The 25207-nt window shown below is 46.9% G+C and overlaps 3 protein-coding genes across 10 annotated transcripts in view; 2 read left to right on the top strand and 1 right to left on the bottom strand.

Moving 5' to 3' along the window:
- Positions 1-20: 20 nt before the first annotated feature.
- PPP1R3E (protein phosphatase 1 regulatory subunit 3E) lies at positions 21-9374 on the top strand. Of its 8 annotated transcripts, none has more exons than XM_029238197.1 (7): positions 21-196; positions 363-449; positions 730-863; positions 3224-4350; positions 4667-6940; positions 7820-7979; positions 9017-9374. In XM_029238197.1, the coding sequence occupies exons 4-5, from the start codon at positions 3934-3936 to the stop codon at positions 5087-5089; spliced, it is 840 nt and encodes a 279-aa protein (XP_029094030.1). In that variant the 5' UTR covers positions 21-196; positions 363-449; positions 730-863; positions 3224-3933; the 3' UTR covers positions 5090-6940; positions 7820-7979; positions 9017-9374. The 8 variants fall into 8 exon arrangements, with proteins under 8 accessions (XP_029094030.1, XP_029094029.1, XP_029094031.1 ...); XM_029238196.1 differs by having other exon boundaries at positions 8994-9374; XM_029238198.1 differs by having other exon boundaries at positions 7756-7979; positions 9017-9111.
- Positions 9375-13857: 4483 nt separating this feature from the next.
- Positions 13858-22973, top strand: HOMEZ (homeobox and leucine zipper encoding). Its single transcript, XM_029238188.1, has 2 exons — positions 13858-14003; positions 19683-22973. Exons 1-2 carry the CDS (start codon positions 13964-13966, stop codon positions 21278-21280), a joined length of 1638 nt encoding a protein of 545 aa, XP_029094021.1. The 5' UTR covers positions 13858-13963; the 3' UTR covers positions 21281-22973.
- Positions 21912-25207, bottom strand: part of RNF212B (ring finger protein 212B) — a 21631-nt gene continuing 18335 nt past the window's right edge. Inside the window, exon 14 of the mRNA XM_029238189.1 lies at positions 21912-23568. Coding sequence (XP_029094022.1) covers positions 23503-23568 — 66 coding nt within the window. The 3' untranslated portion in view covers positions 21912-23502. The remainder of the gene's footprint in view (positions 23569-25207) is intronic.

The raw sequence follows: 25207 nt of genomic DNA, 5'->3' as shown, positions 1-25207 counted from the left end.
GTCCAGAGAGAGGGGCGGGGCTGGGACGCAGGCTTGGGAAGGGCCACAACTCAGGAAGAGAGAGGGCCGCTGGAGGCCAGGAAGAGCAGGGCTAGGAGGACATGGAGAGCCGGACGGGGCTCCTGACCCTGGAGGCTACCCAGAGAAGCCGGCTGAGGCTCAGGAAACCTCAGAGCAAATTCAGCATTTCCAAAAGGTCTCTGATGTTCCATGCACTTGTTGAACTTTTCCAGCCCTGGAATGGGTGCCCAGAAAAGAGGAGCAGTTCCCATTCCGGTGGGAACTGCCTGCCAGGTGCCTCATCCTGTGGGACTAGCAGACGTGACACAGACACCAAACACTTCACTTCCTCTTTTCTCCAGGACCTTTAACCCAGTGGTCTCTACGTGAGCTGGGGCTTTAGCCAAGCATCAGGGAGTCAGGACTTGGATCGCAAGCAGTTTCTGCAGGTAACTTTATCTTCTTTTTTTTTGTAATTAGATTGGTTTCTTTTTTAGTTCTTTCTAGCCAACACGTGAACTTATTCTCATTATGAAAAAGTCAAATAATATGGAAGTGTAGAGAAAGAAAATACAAGTCATCAATCCCCCTCCCTCTGCTCTTCCCCCAATTCCACCTCCCTTCCTGGAGGTTGCCAATGTCAAGGTTGATGTTTATCCTTTCAGATTACGTATATATATGCAAATACATGAATGTCTATCATTTATACAAGGCAGTATGTTTACACAGCGTGTGAAGCCATCTGACTACAGCTGATCCACACGAGGGCACCCTCAGGCATTCTGATTGGGGCCCACCAGCTCTTGCAGCTGGCACTACCTTCAGCTCCATTTGGAGGGCTCTCCAACCAAAGGCCGAAAGAGGTAACCCAATTTTCCTTCCCTGCTGGTTCCCTTTGCTTCTACCTCCAGTCCAAGCCTTGGTATTCCCATCTGCCTCTATGGTAACTAGAGAAGAAAGGTCTTTTCTGTAAAGATGGTGATGACTAACACATTTTGAAGACTTATTAGGTACTAAGTGCTTTCTTTACACACTTGATATTTTATCTTCACGCTAATCCTTATGTTGTGTTATCTTCATTCTATGGATGAGGAAAGTGAGGCTTGGAGAGGTTATGTAATTTGCCCAAAGCCACATACTGAGAAGATGGGCCTCAACCTAATTCTGATTTGAAAGTTTGTCTTAACTTTAACACTGTATTGTTTCAAGGTCCCTCTTTGCTTCAGGTAATCAATGCTGTTATCATGCCATTTACAAGGCCAAACTGAATCCACATCATTTGCAAACCCAAACTCAGTTCTCCCCAATATTCTGAACATACCACCGATTCTACTCCTTTATGACTGTATCCTTTCAACCATCCTCATTTCTTCTTTGTCCTTGGGCTGATCATTCCAGCTGCCACCAGCAAGATTGCCTTCTTCTTCTTTTTTTTCTTTAATGTAATTTTATTTATTTATTTATTTATTTTATTTTTTTGGCTGCGTCGGGTCTTAGTTGAGGCACACAGGATCTTTCCTTGTGCCGTGGGCTCTTCATTGCGGTGCACGGGCTTCTCTCTAGTTGTGGCGTGCGGGTTTTCTCTCTCTAGTTGTGGCGTGCGGGTTTTTTCTCTCTCTAGTTGTGCCGTGCGGCCTCCGGGGCACGTGGGCACGTGGGCTCTGTAGTTTGCGGCACGCGGGCTCTTTCATTGAGGTGCGTGAGCTCAGTAGTTGTGGTGCGCAGGCTCAGTTGCCCCGCGGCAGGTGGGATCTTAGTTCCTCAACCAGGGATCGAACCCACGTCCCCTGCATTGGATGGCGGATTCTTTAGCACTGGACCACCAGGGAAGTCCCAAGTTTGCCTTCTTTCTTATAAAATAATCTAGCCTAGGCCTTCATTTGCAGTCCTGATTTCTTCTAAGAATTTACTTGAAATAAAAACACTTTTGTCACAGGATCCGAATAGATTTCTGTCTGCCCACCCATTTATTTATAAGCTTGGTGAGAGCAGGCACTGAATTTTATTCACTTTTATGTCCTCATAGCCTAATAGACCCTCAGTAAATGTTGACTGAAGAAATCACTCGATGCCTCTGGCCAGTTATTGAGTAGGCGCAGTCAGATGTTTGAAGATCACTGCAGTGGCTGTTTAAGAAACAAAGACTGCTGGACCAACACAAATTACACCAGGTCCAAAGCTGTGTACCTCAAGGATCTTCTCAGGCCAACACTACAGAGCCAAGGAATGGCAGCTCAAACTGTAGACAAGGCAACAGAGCTTTTCCCAGAAAACCTCGAGCCATTTAGGCTGACGTGGAACCTTACCTATTCTGTCAATAACATATTTTAGCAGAGCAAGGAAGACAGTTTTTAACTGCTTGACTGTAACACAGATTACTGTAGCATTATTTTATACCCTAAAATATGAAAAGAGTGTGTCCATGGATTATATACGTATGTGTAAAATAAGAAAATAAAACTCAATATCACTTTAAAAATGAGTCCTGGCTAAACAGCATTGCTATGGTTAGTACTGGAATTAAAATGTAAGCAGGAATAAAGTGTATAATAATAAGATAGCATATGTCTCACTATTTATTTCCAACTTAGTCACTTGTGATTTTACGGTTAAACACTCCTGTTCCTTTAAATTTAGAGATTCCATTTCCACTCTAAGATTCCCCGTTTCAATGCTTTGAGAATGTTAACTATTACCATGAAATGTTTTAATCCACTTATAACTAAGTGGATAAAAGAGTAGACTCTAGAGTGGGACTGCTGACTTCTAATTCCAGCTATCCAAATATTAATTTATGTGACCCTGGGCAAGAGTCCTATCCTGTCTCTCTCCCTCAATCTTCTCATCCATAAAATAGGCATAATACTCCCTAGTCCTATGATGACTGTATTATATGAGTTAGTATTTGTAAAACAACTGTACTTAGCACACTGTAAGTGCTACACAAGATCAGGAGGAAGTTAGAAAAAAACTAAACTTCACATTTTTTCCCCCACTAATATAGAAAATAATGAAGGAGTAAAAAGCAGCTCTGTGCCCTTCTTGGAGCTCCCACTGGAACTAGAACCCCGCAGCCCCAGCTCCAAGAGATATATGTGATGATTCATTCAATAATTTGAGGGCCTACTATGTGCTGAAACTGACCATGAATCAGACACAGCCTCTGCCGTCAAAGAGCGTGCAGTCAGGTTAGAGATCAGAACTCTAATCCACTTTTTTACAGATGAGAAAACTGAGGTCCAGAGAAGTTGTGCCTTCTTCAAGGTCACGCAGCTAAATAGCACCAGAGGTGAGACCAGAAACTTTGTCTTTCCACAACTCTCAGCTCAGAACTCTTTCAAATGGGCCACCCACCCTTTTGAGTACCACATCTCAGCTTCTGTTTGAGACTCTAACTAGCTTTCGTGACCTTCCCATGTTTTCGCCCATCATCCTCCCAAACCTGGAGCCTAGGGTTTGGGAAAGAAGACGTTGAGCCCTGAAGAGAAAGTTACAGGCTGGGCCTTTTGAAACTTCCCCGAAAAGGAAAGGAAAGGTTACTCTCTACTCCCTGCGTTAACTCTTCCCGAGCCGAAAGGCTGAGGCCGTTAAGAAAAAAAAAAGAAAAAAAGGCAGAGTGGTCTCACTCAGGACCTGTAGGCTGGAGTGCCCACCTCCTGCTGGATGGGGAGCCACCTGTCAGAGGGCTGTGGGCGACGGCCGCGGGACCGGAGGGTGAGCGCCGCTGAGCGCAGGCTCAGAGCAGAGAGACGCAGGAGGTGATGGTCAAATACCCTGGGAGCTGAGGTGGAGGATTCTGGAGGTGACAGCAAGGAGAGTACGCAACTGCGAAGGGTGCCTGAAGCTTCTGCGCCAACACCAGGCGGGTGGGAGACAGGAAAGGAAGGCAGCGCGGCGGCGCTGCGGGAGGGCTCCGCCGGGGCGGGGGGTGCCATGTCTCGCGAGCGGTCCCCCCGCACCGACATTCCCCGCAACCTGAGCTTCATCGCCGCGCTGACAGAGCGCGCCTACTACCGCAGCCAGCGGCCCAGCCTCGAGGAGGAGCCGGAGGAGGTGCCAGGCGAAGGCGGGACGCGCCTTGGGGCCCGATCCCGAGCTCCTGCTCTGAGTCGGGAGCGCAGGGCTCGCTCTGCGCCCGCCGGAGGCAGCGGTACCCGGGTGCCCCACAGCCGCAGCCCCGACACCCGTAAGAGAGTGCGTTTCGCCGACGCGCTTGGGCTGGAGCTGGCCGCGGTGCGCCGCTTCCGCCCGGGAGAGCTGCCCCGGGTACCCCGCCACGTGCAGGTCCAGCTGCAGAGGGACGCCCTTCGCCACTTCGCGCCGTGCCAGTCCCGCGCCCGAGGTCTCCAGGTAGGCGGCAGAGGTACGCCCCTTCCCCGTGACCTCCCCAACTTGGCCTCGGCGGGTTTATGGGAGTGGATTTATCTAGGAGCACCCATCTCCACCCCGAACCCTGGGCTTGCCCTCGCTCATCCCTTTTGGTGTCCCCATTGGCAGGTGGCTCTAGGCCACTCTCCCAGCTGGGCTCCCCTCTGACTGCCCGGACGCCGGGGTCGGCCTCCGATTGGTCCCGTGCCTCGCCCTGACCCCGCCCCCTCTCTCTCCCCTTCCCTCCCTTCTCCTGGGCTCCCTCCTCCCCTTTCCTCCTTTCCCCCTTTCCCAGCAGGAGGCGCGCGCTGCCCTGGAGCCGGCCAGCGAGCCTGGCTTCGCGGCCCGCTTGCGGGCGCAGCGAATCTGCCTGGAACGCGCCGAGGCGGGCCCGCTGGGCGTGGCCGGGAGCGCGCGCGTGCTGGACCTGGCCTACGAGAAGCGCGTGAGCGTGCGCTGGAGCGCCGACGGCTGGCGGACCCAACGCGAGGAGCCCGCCGCCTACGCCGGTCCGGCCCCGCCCCCGCCGCGCGCCGACCGCTTCGCCTTCCGCCTGCCGGCGCCACCCATTGGTGGCGCCCTGCTTTTCGCCTTGCGCTACCGCGTTAGCGGCCACGAGTTCTGGGACAACAACGGCGGCCGTGACTATACTCTACGTGGGCCCGAGCACCCGGGCAGTGGTGGAGCCCCGGAGCTACAGGGCTGGATCCACTTTATCTGAGACGCCTGCGGCCGACGGCGGAAAAAAATCAAAGGCACCGGGGGGCTGGGGGATCCCGAAGATTCGGTGGGGAGGAATGGGAGAAACCGAGATTGGCGGGGAGCTGCCTTAGAGAGTCAAGCCCGGGAGGGCGAGGAGGATGGGGGAAACCAAAGGGGTGTGGGGTGTGGGTAGAATCAACGAAAGTTGGGGAGGTTGGGGTGGATGTGAGTGGAGAAACCCAAGTCATAGAAGGAGGGAGACGGAAAGGGTGCTGGAAGTTTAGAAAAGAAGCAAAAGGACGATAGTGACGTTCTCTTCCGTGAGTGGGCATTGGGAGAAAGTGAGTAGGTCCGTCCGGCCTAGGCAGCCAAAGGTTGAGGGTAACTCTTTGGGACCGAGGACATATTTTGTGTGAACTAGGAGCCCACCACAGTTGAAATCATTTAGATTGCTGGCTTATTCCCTCTTCTTACTGGCCTTAGCCACCGCAGGTTCCCCAGCCCTGCCCATCGTAGCTTTAACTCACCCATAATTGCCTTGCTTAAGTCCCAGGAACTTGGCCATTGCTCCCCAGCCCCTGACATTATGACAGGATTTGCTTGTCACCCCAGCCCCTAGCTTCAGTCTTCACTGACTGGCTGGGGAGTGATGGCAGGTAGCATCAGAGCTTCTTCCTCCAGCCTCCAGGCAGCCCTGGGGATGAAAATGAAAGTAAAACCAACTCCAGGCTTGTCCTTGTAGCCAAATAATGCGGTGCCTAAGGTGTTGGTGCACTCAGGGGCTTCCAGAAAAATGCCAGCCTTACCTTTCTGGGTGCCTTCTAATGACCTCTAAGCACTTTATGGACTGTATTTGTCAAGAGACAGGTGAATCACAGGATTCCTTCTGCCACAAAAGAAAAGCAAGTCACTGACTAGCTGGATAACTTTGGGCAAGTTGCTTCACCTCTCTGGGCCAGAGTTTCCTCCTTGAGAAACTGCATTTGGATTAGGTGATCTCTTAGGCCCCTTCTTGCTCTGACATTTTATGATCTGTGAGGGGCAGAGTGTGGATTAGAAGCCACATTCTCCAGCCTACGTTTGGAGTGCTTACAGTTCAGAACACACAGCACCCCAAGCGTGTGGTCGGGCCTGAGAATGGCTCTCCAGTTTTTGACACATGTTCCAGAGCCCAGAAAGCATCCAGTCTGCAGCAACCAGCCTGCAGCCTCAGGGTATTCCAGGGCCTCTTTCAAACCACAGCTCATCCTGTGCCCCTTACTTTTGCTCTTGACCCAACAGACTTCCAGCCTGGGTGCTGTGGGACAGCTTTGGGGAGGTGCCTCTCTAGGGGAAAATGATGCTTGGGAGCCCCCAAAATGAAACAACGTTGGGGACTTTCTTGAGTATAAAGGATTATAGGTATAAGAAACTGAAAACATTTCAAACCAAGAATCAGAGCACCTTGAAAATTAAATGGTACCAGAAGATGGCAGTCTGCTCCATACCTTGAGCAAGTGAAATGGGAAAGCTGGACTCTTCTCCCCATTCACATTTATGCCTCATGTCGCTCCTGGTTAACCTCAGCTGGTTGTTTGTTTTTCCTCTCCTCTCACCCTATGTCTAAGCTCTTTGCTTTTCTCTTTCCTTGTCCCCTTCTCATCACTTTCATTTTTCTTTTAGCATATACGGTATTTACCTTCACTTTCTCTATTTCCATCTGCCTCCCTCTTCATCCTTGTTGAAGATGAAGGAGTGGAGAACCTACTTCCTTTTCTCCAAGACCATGGTTGATCCACCTTCCTCCCTCAGGCTCCGTCTTGACAGTCTTCTAGAAGGGAGAAGAGGGAAAAGCAGTTCCTGATGCTGCAGATGAACAAGGAGCTCCCAGGTAACCAGCTCCCCACACCCGTTTCTATCTGTTACTGATTTCTCAAAATTTTCTGGATTCCCCTTTTATCTCTTAGTGAGCGAGGGTACACGCACACGTGCCCATACATGCATTCAGAATAGAGTATGGGGCTTATTACCATGCCCCTCCTCTCCAAATCTTTAATCCTTTGAAGAAAAATGGCTGAAAGAGAGAAACCCTGGGTCATTCCTCAGACAAATGCCCATTTAAGCATCATCTTCACCTGGTGGAAAAAACAAAGAATTTCATGCATCTTGTGGATCACCCTCAGGTCAAAGTTCCAGCAGAGTGATGAGAGAAAGTGTACTGAAAGCCACCAGCAATATACTTTTTAGTCACCAATGAAGAGCCCAAGGGAGGATAATGGAGCGGGAGAGTGGGTCAAGGCTCAGTGTGTGATCATCTCTTGCGTAATGTGTATGCATTACTGTTATGTGTATCAGCAGTCGCAAGAGCTCACATTGACTTACGTAGCCACTAAAATCTGGTGTCTTGCATGCTTTATAATCCGCAAAACAACCCTATGAGTTGAGTAATGTTATTCCTGTTTTAGAGAGAAAACAATTCAGAAAAGCTCGGTAATTTGTGCAAGATCACACAGCTAGTAAATGGCTGAGCTAGGATTGTGAACCCAGGAAATCTCCAGAGCCTCAGTGCATAACCATGATGTCATAATATTATTCTTTAAAAACAAAATTAAAACCTTGCCATTAAAAAAAAACCTTGGCACATACCATCTCTTATTAGGAAAAGACCACAGTTTCTAATTGTGCTCTGCCTTCCCATCCTCCCAGCCTCCCCAACTGGCTTGGAGAAGGCAAAGCACCAAGGGTCCCAAGCTTCATCTGCTATTTCCAGGAGCTTGCTGCTGCTTCCTGTGCCAGTGTCCCGGCTCTGCAGGATCAGCAAGGAACCACTGCGCCTGCGCCTGCTGGAGAACTTGGGAACCCATTTGAACTCCAGCCTTGCCATACATTGGGATTCTCTCCTGGCCTTAGCCAGTCCTCCACACTTGTTGGTATGCTGTGCCCCTTCCTACTACCCCAACTAGCCTTGAGCAGGCCAATTCCCTAAAGTTTCCACTAGAAGGGTCCCTGACTAGGACAATTGCTGGATGGTCTGTGCTTGGGCCCTCTCTGGGAACCTGAGTATTACTAAGCAGATAAATGCAAATGGTTGGGGGCAGGGAACAAAGAAGAGTTCATTGTTCCTGAGCTTTTTCTCTAAGAAGTACCCTGGCTCACCCATGCCCCTATTCTCAGCTTTACAGAGCCAAGACATGAGTCTTCTGGTTCTTCCCATACAGAGCTGCCCCAGGGCCTGGGGGTAAGCTGCTAGTCTAATCTGACATGGGAAACACTAGGAATTTGGCAGAAACTTCAGAGATTTGTCATGTGTTAGGCGTTGTGGTGGGGACTTTCCTCTAAAGCCTGATGACTATACGAATGGGGGCAATTTAGGGTATAACCTGTTAGCCATGGACTGGGAAGGGCCATAAGAGAAACCATTGCCATGGTCAGGGGCTCGGGTCCTTGAAGCAACACAGCAGGAACACTCTTGCCCTTTCCTCTCATCCAGACCTCAGATGTCTTCCTAAGTATTCTTCCTGTTCCTTTGTTTTCTTTTATGAATACATTATTTCTTTTATGAATATATCATTTCTCTTCACAATAAGCCCTAACTCAACTTGCCAATCTAATCCCACATTCCCTTGCTTCTAACTCCTGTGTTTCTCTGGAGCCCCTCTGGATCCTTGCAATGCGCAGGTCATAGAATCCAGAGACCTGAAAAGGCTTGTCTTTAGAGATCACTGTGTCCAGACTCCTCTAGAGATGAGGACACAGGTCCAGAGATGAGAAGGGACCCCAGCAGGGTCAGAGAATTTGTTAGTGCAACTCCAGATGGGACTTAAACCCAGGCCTCCTGACCACCTCCCATTCCCAGGCTATGAAACAGGCCTCTCTCCACAGGGTCAGACCCACGATTTTTCATGGCAAGGGACACGTGAGAAATTTTCATTTTCTGCTTCTAGTTTCCATTCCCTTCCCCGTCCAGGCAGAAAGAGAAACAAAAGGGACTGGTATGTCCCCAGCCTTGGCACTTCTTTCAGTGATATCGCTGAAGAACAGTGAAGTTGCTAAAACAAACAACAACAACAAAACAACAACTGAATAATCTACCCATTGAATAGCTAACCTGGAGAGGAAATGAAAGTTTGCTATTTGAATCCCCCTCAAACCACCGTTCTCATCAGACCCTTCCCGAGCCTCCCCACCCTCTTCACAGTGCAGCTCTGTACACTGGGCCCCAGACCCACTCGTATTGTGCCTCACTTCAGCCTCCTCATGCAACTGCTCTCCTTTCTGGATAAAAGACCTCGTATTTGAAATAAAGTTGAAATATGAAAAGAAAGTATAAGCTACTGAGAAGTATTGTTTGTTTGGGGCTGAGGGTGGCAAGAGACCCAGAGGCACCCTGCATTTCTTGGCCATCTCATCTCTTGCAAGTCCTATTCCCTGTCTGCTGGAGTCCTCTGGCTATGCAAAAGGTGGATGGGAAGGAGATGTGGAGGAGTTGGGCGGCCCTGGTATGAGACACCCCTATAGTATCACGGCACCCTTTTGGGTAGTGGTAGGGAAAGTTACCAGGCCCAGCTCATAGCTCCCTTGCACCCAGCACCAGCTGCTGTTGCAGTTAAAGCGAATAGCTCAGGTGAAGGCCCCGTGTTTCCCCTTGGTGGGGTGCTTTTCTTAAGGAGGCCATTTAAATTACATTCTGCTCCTTAGGCACTGGAAGGAAAAGCAAAGCCCCTTTTGTCTATCAAGGGCAATCCTAAAACAAAGGACAAGAAATATGATGGAGAGGAAAAGCGAGGACCTCTCTGTCTATTTGAAAAAGATCAAGTTCTAACGTAGTATTGACTCCCACATCACCTGAATGATGAAAGAGTCCAATTATCCACCAAGTAATGAGACTGTTCCTTATAGGGAAGCCCTAGCCCGAGAATAATCAGATGCGTCATCATTACATCATAATGGCCAAGTTGTGATGTCACTGCAGAGCACCCACTCTTTAGTACACGCATTGTAATTGAAACCGGATATGCTGAAGGGTAGAGTCAGCATGAGGAGCAGATCCCCAAGAAGAGGTAAGTGGGGGCTTTCCATGGGTTCCCTCCATGGCTTATCACCTAGGGTCTCTCTGTGGCCCTAATGTCTTTCCAGACTTCTCATATCTTAGTTTGGTGGTAGGTTTGTCTGAAATCTCTCTTCTGCAAACTCCATTGCAGCTTTTGCTATCCCAAATCCTCAATACTTGCAGTTGTGACGACTGGTCAGCCCTCACGTCTGTTTTTTAGGACAGAGCGCAGAACACTGGAGCAGGGTTTCCCTAACTGGGGCAGAAACTCACCATATCTGTTTCGTTAGTCCCAGGGATAGATCCAAGTTTTCGGTTGTCTGAAGCATACAACTTTTGGGGCCTTTTTCAAGTAAAATAAATATTTCAGAATGAGAAAAGATATTTTAAAAATTATAACTTTAAAAAAGCTGACAAATATCACAATATCACAAAATCAAGAAAAATAACATTTTTAAAATTACCTATGTGGCAAACCTAAATATTTTTCCCCACAATTTTGTTTTTGGCTGCATGCTCTTTGATAGTCTTTTTATATGATGATTATAGATAATTTTTCCGTAAAGAGATAATTCCATCTCCATGATCACTTTAAAAAAATTCTTGATAATTAAAAAAAATTTCACCTTCACACCTTGTAAGTAATAGTGTCACATAATTTGGGGGGACTTTTGTCAAACTTGGAAAAACACTACCAAATGTCTTTAGTATATGTGGTGTAAGATTTTGGAGCATTTTCAAATTTGCAATAATGAATAACATAAACTCTGAATTTTTGACATTGGGAGTATTCCTGGAAGCTGTATGTATTAAGTTTGTTAGAGCTGCCATAACAAAATACTTAGACCGGGTGGCTTAAACAGTGGAAATTCTCTCACGGTTTTGAGGCTAGAAACCTGAGATCCAGGTGTTGGCAGGGTTGATTTCACTCTGACGTTCCTCTCTCTTGGCTTGTGGATAGCCATCTTCTCCCTATATCTTCACATGGTCCTACCTGCATGTCTGCCTCCAAATTTCCTCTTATTGTAAGGACAGCAGTTATACTGAATTAGGACTCACCCTAAAGACCTCATTATAATTTAATTACCTCTGCATAGACCTTATCTCTAAATATGGTTACATTCTGAGGTACTGGGAGTTAGGACTTTAACATATGAAGTTTAGCAGGACACAGTTCAGCCCATAACACTGTAATTACTATTTATTCACAGAAGTAACTGCAAATCACAGATGTGTAACTCCTACACCCAAACTAAATGTATTCCCAGCTCAACTTCGTTAGTCAATCCCCAAATGCCCGTGGCCTCTTCATTGCCACTGGACAAAAGGAGAAGTGTGATGGAGGAGGAGTCAGAAAGGAAAGAAACATCAGTCTTGACCAACTGCAGTTTAAATTTTTTTTCTCAAATTCTACAAAAACCTATGATCATATTAACACATTGCTGGGACTCCTCCCATGCTTTGGAAGAGTTCTGTGCAAGAGAGGGCCCTTCCTCCAACTTCCTTAGCTATTAGGTCATTGTGTGTCTGGTCAGTCCTGCTGTATTTCTGAGCCATGCAAAGGGAGAGGGAGTTTTCACCAAAGATTAAGGATGATGTGGTAAATCCACATTCTTCAGCACTAGTCCCTGGAAGAGCTGGGATGATTACTGTCTTGCTGAAGGTGGGACCCTCCCTTCTCTGATAATGTCAAGTCTGGACCTCTTCCTCTCTTCCACTCCCCCACCCCAGTCCACTCTATCTTCTAAATTGTTAGGGTGATAGCTGATTCATTTTGCTGTACAGCAGAAACTAACACAACATTGTAAAGCAACTATACTCCAATAAAAATTAATAAAACACAAAAAATAAAGTGTTAGGGTGAAACCCACATAAAGGAGGGAGGCTTCAGCCTGTTATCCAGAACTGGGGCAGAGGAGTTTTTTCTTTCCTTGGATTCTTCCTCCCTTAAATTTGTCTTTGATTATTTCTCCCTACACCTGAATTGGGAGTGAGTATCCTTCTGAGACAAGAAATGTGACTGAGTTGTCTACCTTTCATAATTCCCAGCCCATGATCTGTGATGCCCAGAGTGACTGACTGAACCCTCCAGGGGCAGCCACTAAATTTTCACAGTTCCTGCCTGGCTTTCCAGCCAAATAAGCGTGAGTTCTTCCGGGTCAATCCAGTTTCATTGTTTGGATTATAAAACAATAAGCTCTCCATCGACAACTGAGGGCTGCCTGCTGCCTACAGTGTTTCACTTTTCCCTTCCTTCGTTACATACAAACCATTGGCGTATTGTAATAAGTCATGATTTAGGAGAACTTCTGTATGTACCACCAGCCCTGGCTTAAACCCTCAGGGATCAAAAGTTTCTAATTCTAAAGCTGAGAATATTCTTTCTGTTGCTTACTCCTATCATGTTTTTGCAGGATACTAGTTTGAAGGGCATGGCTCTTAGGAGTTGAGATTGTTACTAAATGTATTGAGGGAGAGAGGGGAGGAAGGGGCAAATGCAGGGCCAGCAACAGAAAATGGGGCTTCAAGCTGAATTAGAGATATATTTCTCATGCTTGGCAACCTTGAAAGAGCTCTTGACCTTAGACTGGAGCAATGAAGAATCAGAAGTAGCGATTATGGTGGTTGACTTTTAGGGGGTACAGGGGGAGTGGCGAGATCTGTGGAATACAGGGCAAAGTCTGAAATTGTTTTATAAGTTATTGTCGGTATATAAGCTATTGTGACCTAAATAATACAAGAGGAGACTAGCATGAGAACAGAAGACTCACTTCAGAAAGTATCGTTCCCAAGTTTTAGTCAGAAGACTGAGAATCCTAACTATACAAACCTTTGGCCCAGAATTTCGGTGTGGAATACTGTTTCGGTGGAAAGACCATTTTATCGCACTCCCTTTCTTTACAACAAAAACCAAGGTCCCCAAATATGAGGCACATTTCCAGGTCCTCTTTACTAGGGCGGAGGGGGTGGGTAAGTCCGAACGAGGTGACCTCCTCTAGCACTTCGTCTTTGAGAACACCTGTCTGGTGACAGCTGGACCCGGGAAGTGGCCGAAGGTGCCGGGCTGCTAGGATCCTCGTCTTTAAGGGTGTCCAAGACATTTGATCCATCTCGAGAACAAGTTCCCGGTTGCTCTAGGCGCTTCGTTTACAGTGACGCTGCTGACAGCGGCTGGGCCCTCGTCTGGGAACGCGCGTCTCCTGTGTGAGACTGGCAAAGGGGTACTGAAAAAGTCTTCCTTCCGAAGGAAACAAATGGGGAGTAGTTGTAGGCGGTCTGGACAGTTCAGCAAACTGCTGTGAATTTCTTGGGGAATTCCAGGAGGAACACTGCCCAGTGGACCCCGAAGATCCGGCGCCCACAAGGCGAGGGTTGGGAGGGGGTACCATTCACTGCATCCTAGCCCGGGGGGACATCTTCTCTGCCCCATGCAGCCAATAGCCACCCCGGCTGAGGCCCACGGAGCCAATAGCCGACTTCAACCGAGGCCCACGCAGCCAATGGCCGGCCCAGTCTGTTCCGCCGGGGCCCGCCCACCTGCGTTCACCAATCAGGACTCGGACCACCTTGGCACCGCCCCTGGAGCCCGCCCCACCCATCCGCCCCGCCTCCAACTCGCTGAAGCAGGGCTGGGCTAGACGGGCGCGCTTTCGGGGGCGGGGGGGGGGGGGGCGGCCCCGGCCCCCCCCCCCCCCGGGGGGGGGGGGGGGGGGGGCGGGCGCGGGTTGGGGGGGGGGGGGGGGGGGGGGGGCAGTCCCGGTCCCAGCCCTCCGCGCGGGTGGGCTCGGAGCAGGCCGCACCGGGCAGCAACCCCACTCTCACCCCGGAGGCCCCCTGCCCTTTCTCCCCCTTTCCCCCCGGCCCATGGTGCGAGGCTGGGAGCCGCCGCCCGGGCCGGACTGCGGTGAGTGATCCCCAGCCCCTTCGACTTCCCCTCCCAGCCCCTGTACGATCTCCGACCCCCGGAGCCCCATCCCCGCGCTGGGGGGAGGAGAATTCTAGGTTCGAAGTCGCCTGGTTCTCTCTCCTTTCTCCTCTGGACTTTTCGGTTCCCTGTTGTAACTGGGGGAGGGTGAGTGGGTGTGTAGGGAGGAGGGGAAGGCTGGGTAGGGACGCCCTTGGCGAGGGGAGGGTTTGAGATTCTCCTGCTTCCTGGGGCTCATCGCCCCAAGTGCAGGAACTTTTTGTTCTCTGACCCAGTTTGGAGCCTTCTAGACTGCCTGTGAAATGGAGGATAGGAGAAACGTTTCCTTCCCAGGCCTCCTCTCCTCCCCTCCATGACTACCTCCTAGCGACCTCAACACATGTACAGAAACCTGGCCTTATTCCTGGGGAGCAGTTGCCTTTGGGAATGAAAGGTTTAAGAGAAATTGCCCCCTCTGACCCCTACCCAGACATACTCAGAAAACCAACTAGGAAAGTGAGAACCTGAGTCCTCAGAGGTTCCTGGTGTTGCGTCCTAATCTGAGACTTCTAAACTGAAAGAAGACTCAAGCTGAGACCTATTTGGTAATGAGGGCCCAGATGTGATATTTTATCATATGAACCCCCTTCTCACCATACATTTGAAGCGCTTTTTATGATTAGGATAAGTAGGTGGCAGTGATTGAAAAAAAAAAGAAAAAAACAAAAACAAAAAAGCCAGTTAAAGTTGGGAATTTTTTAAATGATGCATACATATCTTAAGAACTGTCATTAAAAGTACGTTCATTTCACCAATCTCTTCGGTTAGTGTCCAGGCGTTTTCTTTATGTAAGTATGCTGATTGGCAGTCCCAATTGTCTTTCTAGGATAAACTACATAAGTGAATCTCAAATCTGGCTGCACCCTGAGAACTTTTTAAAAACTACTTATGCCTGAGCCCCAGTCCAGGCTAATTAAGTCAGAATGAGGAGGTTGATGCCCTGGTTTAAGTTTCCCAGGTAGTTCTAATGTGCAGCCTGAGCCTGGAGCCACTGCCTCTCATCATCTGTGATTTCCACGTTTGGTTTCTTTAAAGTGGAGTGAGCATTTAAACACTTTTGAAGCAATCTGAGTGCAGAATACTTCTGAGTTTTTTAAATCCCCAGCCCCTCCAGTCTTTTACAGTTTTCTTGCCTACTCCCAACTCAAAAAAAACTTTTAATATACACTCCTTTGTATTATGTCTTTCCAAAGCATTTGACTTTGCTTTCATAGAAACAGTTTTTTATTTTGGCCGCTCTGTGCTGCTTGTGAGATCTTACTTCCCCAACCAGGGATTGAACCCGGGCCCTCAGCAGTGAAAGCACGGAGTCCTAACTACTGGACTGTCAGGGAATTCCCAGAAACAATTCTTAATGCACTCATTTCCCATAGATTTATGTGATGTTTAATTATTATATACAGAAAAACAATGAGCCTAAGCAGGTTTGGAATTACACACAACTGGCCTAAGCACATAGGGCAGCTGAAGGAAGCAGCTGACTTTGCCATACTAGAGTAGCCTACCAGTCTCTAGTTTCCAGTGCACTATGGGTATTGATAATGTAATCCAGTAGGGGTCAGTTAAGCCAGGCTTTTGGCCCAGTTGAACACCCCTCACTTCCACTCTCTTCAACTAATATCACCAATGCCTAGTCGCTTCTAGACTAATTCAGATTCTCTTGAGTCTTCCAACCATTCTTTCCATTCATTCATAAACTGTTTCTCTTTAAGCATTACCACCATTGCTTTTATTAAGTTGGGAGGATAAGGCAGAGTTTATTAACCAGGACTTCTGGGCAATCAGCAAACCTCCGGAGATTATACTTTATGTAATGTGTAAGTGTGAATGTTTATGGGGGGGGCAGTAAGTCATAACTTTCTGAGAGTTTATAACTTCTGATTTTCAAAGAGGTTCATGATCCAAAAAGTTGAGAAGCACATGAATTGAATATCACTAAAAGTCCTTTAAGGCCCTTGAAAACTATCACCAAAACACATTTCATTCAGAAACATACCTCAGTTCTCTGAATAAAGATTTAGGGAATTTAGCAGGCTCATATCTGGTCTCGCACTTGAACTGTTTCCTGCTTTTAACCATAAGCCTAGGCTCGAGGGTTTTTTGGCACCGTGCAGCATGCGGGATTAGTTCCCCCACCAGGGATCAAACCCGTGTCCCTTGCAGTCCTGCAGTGGAAGTGCGGAATCCTAACCACTGGATCACCAGGGAATTCCCAGCCTAGGTTCAAGTTCTGAAGACCTCTTTTTCCTAGGATTGTGTGAACACCTACACTGGAAGTTTAAGGCAGCCCATTCTTTTCTGCCTTTTGTCCAGGGGTATGGAAAGCCCAAAGGGAAATAAGGGTGTTACCCTGACTGTATTTTTTATTAGTGATTTTAAGTAGCAGTGGGGCATATCTGACATGGATACAAGTTTAGTAATAATTCAGAATTGATAATACCACTACCACCACCTCTGCCCAGAGGAGTCCTTATTTCTCCAGCTTTCCTTCCCTTTTTCTCCCATCTCCAAATGAGGTACAAGGACGTAAGACACTATAGTGTCTTCTCTGTGGTTTTTATTACTGTAGGGTCTACCCTCTTTGTTATAGTTCTCATGAGCCACTCCCTGGATAGTTTTCTCCTATATCAAAGCCATATTCTTCCAGGGAGGTATCAGCTCTACATCTGTGCCCTGATCTAAGCCACCATTCTGTATCAGGAAGTCTTCCACAACTTGTGTTTTGTGTCACTGGGAAACTGTAGATACATACAGTACACCAGATATGACCTTTCCATTACTGTATGTTATACTGAAATATCAAGCTGATATGGGAATCTGACGATAGCAAACCACATGAATGAAAGTAAAATGCTTCCTGGTGGGCTTATAGCTGTGCCTGCCTTATTTCCTGTCTGGCAGTCTTCATCCTCACACTGGACTGCTTTATTCCTTACGCTACCTTTTCCTCGTATCTGAACTGTTACTGTGTCCTTAAAAAACAGGACACAGATAAGGTTAAGTGGATGTCAAGTGCTGGAACATCAAGTATTCTCCAGCTTAGATTTGGTGGTATTCCTGGTGGGCCACAATTTCCAAATGGTAGTTTAGTGCCTGGCTGTGCAAGCACTTCCTCACAGCCCCTCAGCTGTGTCTGGGATGGACCTGGAGGGTAAAGGTAGAGCTACCACACTGGCAATTCACCTAGTAATCAAAAAGAACTTATATCCAAATTATGGATTCAATTCTAAAGCAGTGATTTTGCTACTTTTTAAAAGTTGCAAAATCCTTTCTGGAATTATATCCAACTCCCCAAATATAAAAAGTACAAAATCAAGACACCCTGGTTTCCTCCACTGCTCATTAGGATTAAGACTGCAATAACAGACTGAAACAGTCATTTTAAAGGATTCAGTCTTTGCCTCACTTCCCCTGTTGTCTAAGAGGAGCATTACCTTATATCAGAATCAGCCCGTGAGGCTGAAGCAATGATAAAAGCTCTAATTTATTGAGCCTTTACTTTGGTCTAGGCATGACGTCAGTTGCATTTTTTTTTTTTTTTTGCGGTACGCGGGCCTCTCACTGTTGTGGCCTCTCCCGTTGCGGAGCACAGGCTCTGGACGCGCAGGCCCAGCGGCCAGGTCTCACGGGCCCAGCCGCTCCGCGGCACGTGGGATCCTCCCGGACCGGGGCACAAACCCGCGTCCCCTGCATCGGCAGGCGGACTCTCAACCACTGCGCCACCAGGGAAGCCCATCAGTTGCATTTTTTGATTTAGTCATAAACTTGCAAGGTAGACGCTGTTATGACCTCCTTTTATCCTGATGGGAAAATAAAGCTTAGCGAGCACTCTAGGGAGTGGAGAAGCTGCGATTCACCTCAAATCTGCCTCACCCCAGACCTCCACCTCTAACAGCTCTAGGCCCCGCCTACACATGACATCTAGCACACAGTAGGTGCTCTGTAAAAATATATGTAACTTTACATACATTCAACATTGTCTCCATTTTCTACACATGAGGAAACTGAGGCTCCTATAAGTTCAGTAGCTTTTGCCCAAGATCACATGGCTGGTGGCAGAATTGGGATTCAAACTGCAGGCTGGCCTTAATCATATTTTAACCCACTATGCCATGCTGCCTTCATTTACCCTCTTAAGGTTCTCTTCAAGTTGTACTGCCTCTAGGGTCTGCATGGCCTTCAGTTTGTCAAGATTTGCTTGTTAAAAGGGAACGGTGACACCCATTAGAATGCTTCCGAAGTTTTCTGCTCATCATATAAAATCCCCGATATTACACTGCACTATGTGTAACTTTCTGGACTTGAGATTTTTCTCAATTCATCATGTAGCATTTATATCAGAATCCTGTCCTATCCATAACATATCAGAAGTAATATTTATAAACTCAGATGAGATTCCTCTAAGAGTAAAGGATGACAGATGTTTTAAAGTCTCTAATGCCCACACAGGGAGCCGAGTTAAAATTTGGTCAACGGGGAACTCCCTGGCGGTCCAGTGGTTAGGACTCTGTGCTTCCACGTGCCTCCCTGGTTGGGGAACTAAGATCCCAAAAGCCCCAGGCATGGCCAAAAAAAAAAAAAAAAAGATTGGTCAACAGAATTATTCTGGGAAATAGCTTGAGCAGGTTTCCAAGAATGAAGCGTAGTCAGAGGATTTCCCTGCCGTCCCCACAGCCACGATGACCCTGGGAGCCCTGGTGCTGCTGGGTAGCTTGCAGGACCCAGTTACAGTTTATAATGAGCGAGCCCACCTGGTTCTGAGAAGAAAGCTGGACTGAAAAGATAAGAGCTGAGGGCCTCCCGTCTTGTGTGGAGGGGCTGCTAAGGTCTGAGGGAGCTCTCTAGGCTCCCTGGAGAGAGACTCAGCAGTTGGAAGAGACAAAGGCTGGGGGGAGGGGAATAACCTTTGTTCTGAGGATGACAGGGGTAGGAAACGTTCCCCTCCCTCTACCCTAACCAGACCAAAACCGAGGGGGAGCGAGCCCCATTTATCCCAGATAGCTGACCTATTAGAAAAAAAACCCATCAATCCCCTCCCCCTAACACTCGCCCACCAAGAAGGGAAAGAAAAGGGGGCTGGGCAGAGGGACTGTGCTATTCTACCTTCTAGATTTTCACACGTTGTATTCTTAACCTTTCCATATTCTAGAGATAATCTAGAGATAACTCTAGAGATAATCTGTTAGGAGCTAAAGTTTTCTGGGATTACACCTCTTCTTGTTTTCTTGGTGAGTCTTAGTTTTGTCATTCTTGTTCCATTAACTTAGAGGGTGAAGTGAATTTGAATGGGAAAGATAAAGGCTATAAGGATGTTTTCCCTTTTAACCTCGGAAGTCAGATTTCGTTTTTTGGTGACAACACTCACTAGTCTTGTGACTTGGGATAATTTAACCTCTATGGACTTTGGCTTTTTCATACTTACAAGGGAATTATAGCAGGCTCTGATGATTCACAAGGTTATGAAAATTAAATGAGAAATTGTTATGCACTTTAAAAGCAATCCAGCACAGTACACGTAGAAGTTGATTGTTTTGGAGTCCAACGTTTTGTTTGGTAGAAATTGAACAATGGGTTGAAAGAGGAGCCCCAGTGATCGAGCTGTTTCTCTTCTTATTACAGCTATCTCTGAAGGGCACAAATCAGAAAGCACCATGCCTCCTAATAAAGAGGCCAGCGGTCTTAATAGCTCCCCTGCGGGGCTCATCTGTCTCCCTCCAATCTCTGAGGAGCTACAACTTGTGTGGACCCAAGCAGCCCAGACTAGTGAGCTGGATGGCAATGAACACTTGCTACAAACCTTCAGCTACTTTCCATATCCCAGTTTAGCAGACATTGCCCTTCTCTGCCTACGCTATGGGCTGCAGATGGAGAAAGTCAAGACTTGGTTCATGGCCCAGCGCCTCCGCTGTGGCATTAGCTGGTCATCCGAAGAAATTGAAGAGACTCGAGCCCGAGTAGTCTACCATCGGGACCAACTCCATTTCAAATCCCTTCTCTCTTTTACTCATCATGCAGGGCGGCCCCCAGAGGAGGTGCCTCCTTCTCCAGTGCCACCTCCAGAACAAGTTGGTCTTGGAATAGTTCCCCTGACTCTTAGCGAGCCCACCCAGATGAAAGGATTGAAGGTAGAGCCCTCAGAACCCTCAGAGCCACTCAGTCACCAGAAAGCAAAGGAGCCCCTGATGGCACCTGGCAGTGGGGCATTCCCCCACCAATCACAATTTTGGCAGGATCTTCAAAGCAGTGGCTTCTCTAAGGAGCAGGCAGGCAAGGGTCCCGACCAGTCACACGGCCTAGGTACTGCTTCCTGGAACCACTCCACAGCTGTCCACCAGCCCCGTGCTCGGGATAAGCCCCCACCTGTCTCATTACTTGCCAGTAGTTGTAAGAAGGAGTCAGCATCTAATGTGACTCCTCCTTCCTCTACCTCTTCTTCCTCTTTCCAGATACTGGCTAATGGAGCTACTGCCACCTCTAAACCCCTCCAGCCACTGGGCTGTATCCCACAGCCACTGTCACCCAATGAACAGGCACTACGCCCACAGTTGGAGCCAGCCTGGCCCCAGGGGCTAAGGCATAACTCAGCACCTGGTAGGGTTGGCCCTGCAGAGTACCTTTCCCCAGATATGCAACGCCAGCGAAAGACCAAGCGCAAAACCAAAGAGCAGCTGGCTATCCTCAAATCGTTTTTTTTACAGTGCCAGTGGGCACGGCGTGAGGATTACCATAAATTAGAGCAGATCACTGGCTTACCTCGGCCTGAGATTATTCAGTGGTTTGGTGACACACGCTATGCCTTGAAGCATGGGCAACTAAAATGGTTTCGGGACAACGCAGTACCTGGTGCCCCTAGTTTCCAGGATCCAGCAATTCCCACACCACCACCTTCAACCCGCTCCTTGAATGAATGGGCTGAGACACCACCTCTGCCGATCCCCCCACCCCCACCAGATATACGACCCTTGGAAAGGTACTGGGCAACCCACCAACAGCTACGGGAAAGTGATATCCCTCAACTGAGTCAGGCATCAAGGCTTAGCACCCAGCAGGTACTGGATTGGTTTGACTCTCGATTACCTGAGCCAGCTGAAGTGGTGGTTTGTCTAGATGAAGAGCAGGAAGAGGAGGAGGAAGAACTGCCAGAAGATGATGAGGATGAAGAGGAGGAGGAGGAAGAAGACGACGACGACGATGATGATGTGATCATCCAGGACTGAGGGGGCACTGGGGGAGGGGAGGTCTGTTACTAAAAGACGAACCAACTTAGTAACTGTTTAAACAAAGAAACCACATTTTTTTACTTACCTTGTGGCAAAGAACTGAAAAGCTTTGTGTTTTTGAGGGTGGGGGACAGCGGGATGTAGTAAGGGTGGACTAGGGAGGATGATCATGGAGGACAAAGCAAGGTGGGGATTGGATGGACAGAAATCCAGGCCTCCAGCCTCAATGAGAAGAGTGCTATGGGTCTGGTCCAAACTATGGGGCCGGGAAAAGGCTCTTGCTCTCCTCGTATCGCCTGTTCTTTCCCCTTAGTGTACTACGGCCTACATCTATGGAGGACTAGAAAGGAGGTGTAAAGATTCCAGTACATCCCCCAGTCCCACCCCACCATTTTCCTTGGAATATAAGGCTGCCTTGCACCCCTTCTTTTCTCTCTGAGCACAAGTCCACACACAATGCAGCCAAGAATCTCAGTATGTCCCAGTCAATCACAAATATTTCCTCTTCCTTATACCAGCTTGACTTTATATGTTTTCCTGCTGCTTTATTGAGTCACACAGGGAGCAGAATGTTTTCGTTTCTAATACTGGACCACTATGCCTTGTACCTTTTTATCTTTCCCAAACCCCCATTCTGTTCACTATTTGTCTCAGGGTAAATCTTCCCCCCGGAGCTTGTGAAAAAGTTTAGTAATTGGGTGGAGAATAATTTAGACTGGATATTTATTGGAGGTGGGGATTAGGGGAGATGTCCTTTAAAAAAAAAAGTAGAATTAGAATTATAGAGGGGTAGAGAGGAGAGGGAATGGTTTCTACTGTTCGGAAGGACAGTGCAGGTAGGTTCCAGGTTTGGTTTTACAAACCTGACAGTCCCTCCTGCCTAGCTTGACAGAGACTGATTTTTTTTTTTCAGAGACTGATTTTTTTATCTTTTTGGTGTTGGTTTAATGTGTCCAGAAAAGAGACTTTTCCCTCACTTTATACGATCTGTCTTGGAGACAGAGGGACCATGGTCCTTAACTGAATTAATTGATGTTTTAGAATGGTTTTCATCAGTTGGGGTCAGATATAAAGGTATCAGTGGGTTAACCATCTAGAAATAAAAAAGTGGAAAGCCCCAAATTGCTAGAATAATAATAAAAAGGCCAAAAATAAAATTGTTTCTCTCACCTCCACTTTGCCACTTCTATGGTTTAGAGATTAATGGAGCCAAATCCATTAACTTTCTGATTTAGTATACTTTTCATTTATTTTTGAAGCGGCAGGATATACTGAGGTAAAGTAAAAGAACAAAAACTTGAAAAGTTAGTAGATCAGTATCTATCACTAGGCAGACTTTTTTCTGCACCTGCTACAGCACAGGCTCTTGCTCAGAAGAGAGGGAGTTTAGAAATGCCTTTAAAATAAATTCAGTTTCAGAAAGGGTAGTGGGATCCTATTCAGCTACAAGGTCATTCCCAAGACCAAATTTATTTCTGGCAGATGCTATCTTTACATTTTTCCAATATTTTTGCTTAAGGTATGCCTGCCAGTGGCCTACCCATTTAATCCCTCATTTCTACCCCTTAGTACCCAAAGAAGAATAAATGTTTGATCTCAGTGGTAGTGTTCTTTGCCCATTCCACCATTTGAGAGCTTGTAACACCAATAGAGTTGCAGTAGCAATAAAAGGACATCCTCTTTATTTCATTATCTGTGTACTTTAGTAAGCCTGTGTCTCCAACTGTTACCAAACAGAAAGGAAAATCAACATATTTAATAGTAACTAGGCACAGAGGAAACAATAGGCAAATAGAAAAAGTATAATAAATTAGGGCAAGGAACAGTGTTGTGGCTTGTTAACATCGGCAGTGGGAGAATATATCCAAAGCTAAAAAGTGAAATCCAGAAATAAAACATGGTTAATAAGTATATCACCCCACCCCCCACCCCCAATGATGCCAAGAATTGTTTTTATAACCTTGTTTCAAGTTGCAGGAAATAAGGGAGCTATCTGTATCTTGTGGGAGAGATATAAACATCTTCCTGAAGCTCTGACCTGACCATTTTCATAGGAAGTAATACAGGGTGTATAGGGTTAAGATTGAGAGAGAGAAGGTACAGAGTGAAACCAGGAAACAAGGTAGGGGTACATTTTCCAAGGCCATCACACCTAAATGAGTATGAGATGCTACCGTCCGTCCTTCAGCAGTATGTATAGATCAGATCTTGAAAATGGTCTATCTGGGAGTGTTCCATGCTTCTCTCCCCCTGGCTAATCCCATCTGCCTCTGTTGGTAGAGATTCTGCAGCACAGGACAGGAAGGCAGTTAAGGGTGTTTGTTTGTAACAAAAAGGGCGAGTAAGGCCCTCTCAAGTCATTATATGAAGTTTATTGTGACAGTAAACCACTGCTGTTGCTTCCCCATAGTTTTCTCCATTTCATGAAAACTAACTTTTCCAAACTAAGATTTGATACATCTAATGTGACAAAGGCTTTGTTGCTACTTGAAACTGGAGCATTTCCGTGGTTTATGGTGATAAAGCCGAATATTTGAAAATCAAACAGTTTTGGGAAGCCTGGAACATGACTACCATACCCAGAGATGATTACCAGGGAGGCAGAGTTCTTAGGCCTCTGGGGAAGTGGTACTTTCTTCAATAACTCTTTTTCTAACTTTATTATGGAAATTTTCAAAAAATACAAAAACAGTAGTATAATGCACTCACATGTACTCATCACCCAACTTCAACAATTAACTCATGGCCAATTTTCTTTCATTTCTACTTTCTCACACTGCCCCTTTCCACTAGATTAAGCTAAAGCAAAATTCAGACAATCATTTAATTTTCTATCCATAAGTATTTTAGTATGCATCTCTAAAAGATAAAGACTATTTTTAAAAACATAACCACAATAGCATCATGCCTACAAAAAAAACACTATTAACAATTCCTTAATATAAAATGTCCACTAAGTATTCAATTTTCCTCAACTGTCTCATAAATGGTTTTTACAGTTTGTTCCAATCAAGATCCAACTGGAGGCCATTTATTTGCAGATGGTTTATATGTGTCTTAAGTCTTTTTTTCACCTGTAGATTAATCCCTCGATTTACGAGGGTCTTAGAGGGATGTTATTTCCCCAGCGTTGTCTGTTAAGGCTTAGACCCTAATTCCTTGCTGATGAAAATAAAGGGAATTTTGGAACATGAGAGCAAAATATTTACCTACCTTAGTAGGTCACCAGGAGCTTGGCCTAAATATCCTCAAAACCCAAGGTGTAAATGTGAACTTAAAAGGCAAGACTGGACTTTTCATTTAATAGAGCTCCTTACAAACCTCTCTTCTCGTTCCCATGCCCTTTTCCTCTTGTTTTCTGGATCAGAATAATAGTCTCATAAATTTACAAAACATTATTCTGCTGTTGCTCTTTGGAGAAATGAAAATGGTTTTTCCTAGTTCAAGCAGTACCTCTATCCAAAATATATATTCCATTGAAAACCCCTTCCTGTGAAACTCTTGGGAATGTCATTTGTGTCCACATCCTTAGTTCACCCTGGCCAAGACCTCTCAGTTTAAAACCTTTCATTACTATGTGACCTAATTTTTTTTTTTTTTTTTTTTTTTTGCTGTACGCGGGCCTCTCACCGTTGTGGCCTCTCCCGCTGTGGAGTACAGGCTCCAGACACGCAGGCTCAGCGGCCATGACTCACGGGCACAGCCGCTCCGTGGCATGTGGGATCCTCCCGGACCGGGGCACGAACCCATGTCCCCTGCATCGGCAGGCGGACTCTCAACCACTGCGCCACCAGGGAAGCCCTGTGACCTAATTTTTAAACCCCAAACCAGGAAGGTAATCTAACAGTCATATTATCAGAGTGACACCACTCTGGAAAACTGTGTACCTGTGGTTACCACACTTGAAACCACGTCATTCTCCAC

Source organism: Monodon monoceros, unplaced genomic scaffold, assembly GCF_005190385.1.
Source record: "Monodon monoceros isolate NGI ecotype Baffin Bay Population unplaced genomic scaffold, NGI_Narwhal_1 Super_Scaffold_21, whole genome shotgun sequence".
Classification (NCBI taxonomy): Eukaryota; Metazoa; Chordata; class Mammalia; order Artiodactyla; family Monodontidae; genus Monodon; species Monodon monoceros.
The sequence above is the reverse complement of the archived record's forward strand: the minus strand, read 5'-3'. Positions and strand labels throughout refer to the sequence as shown.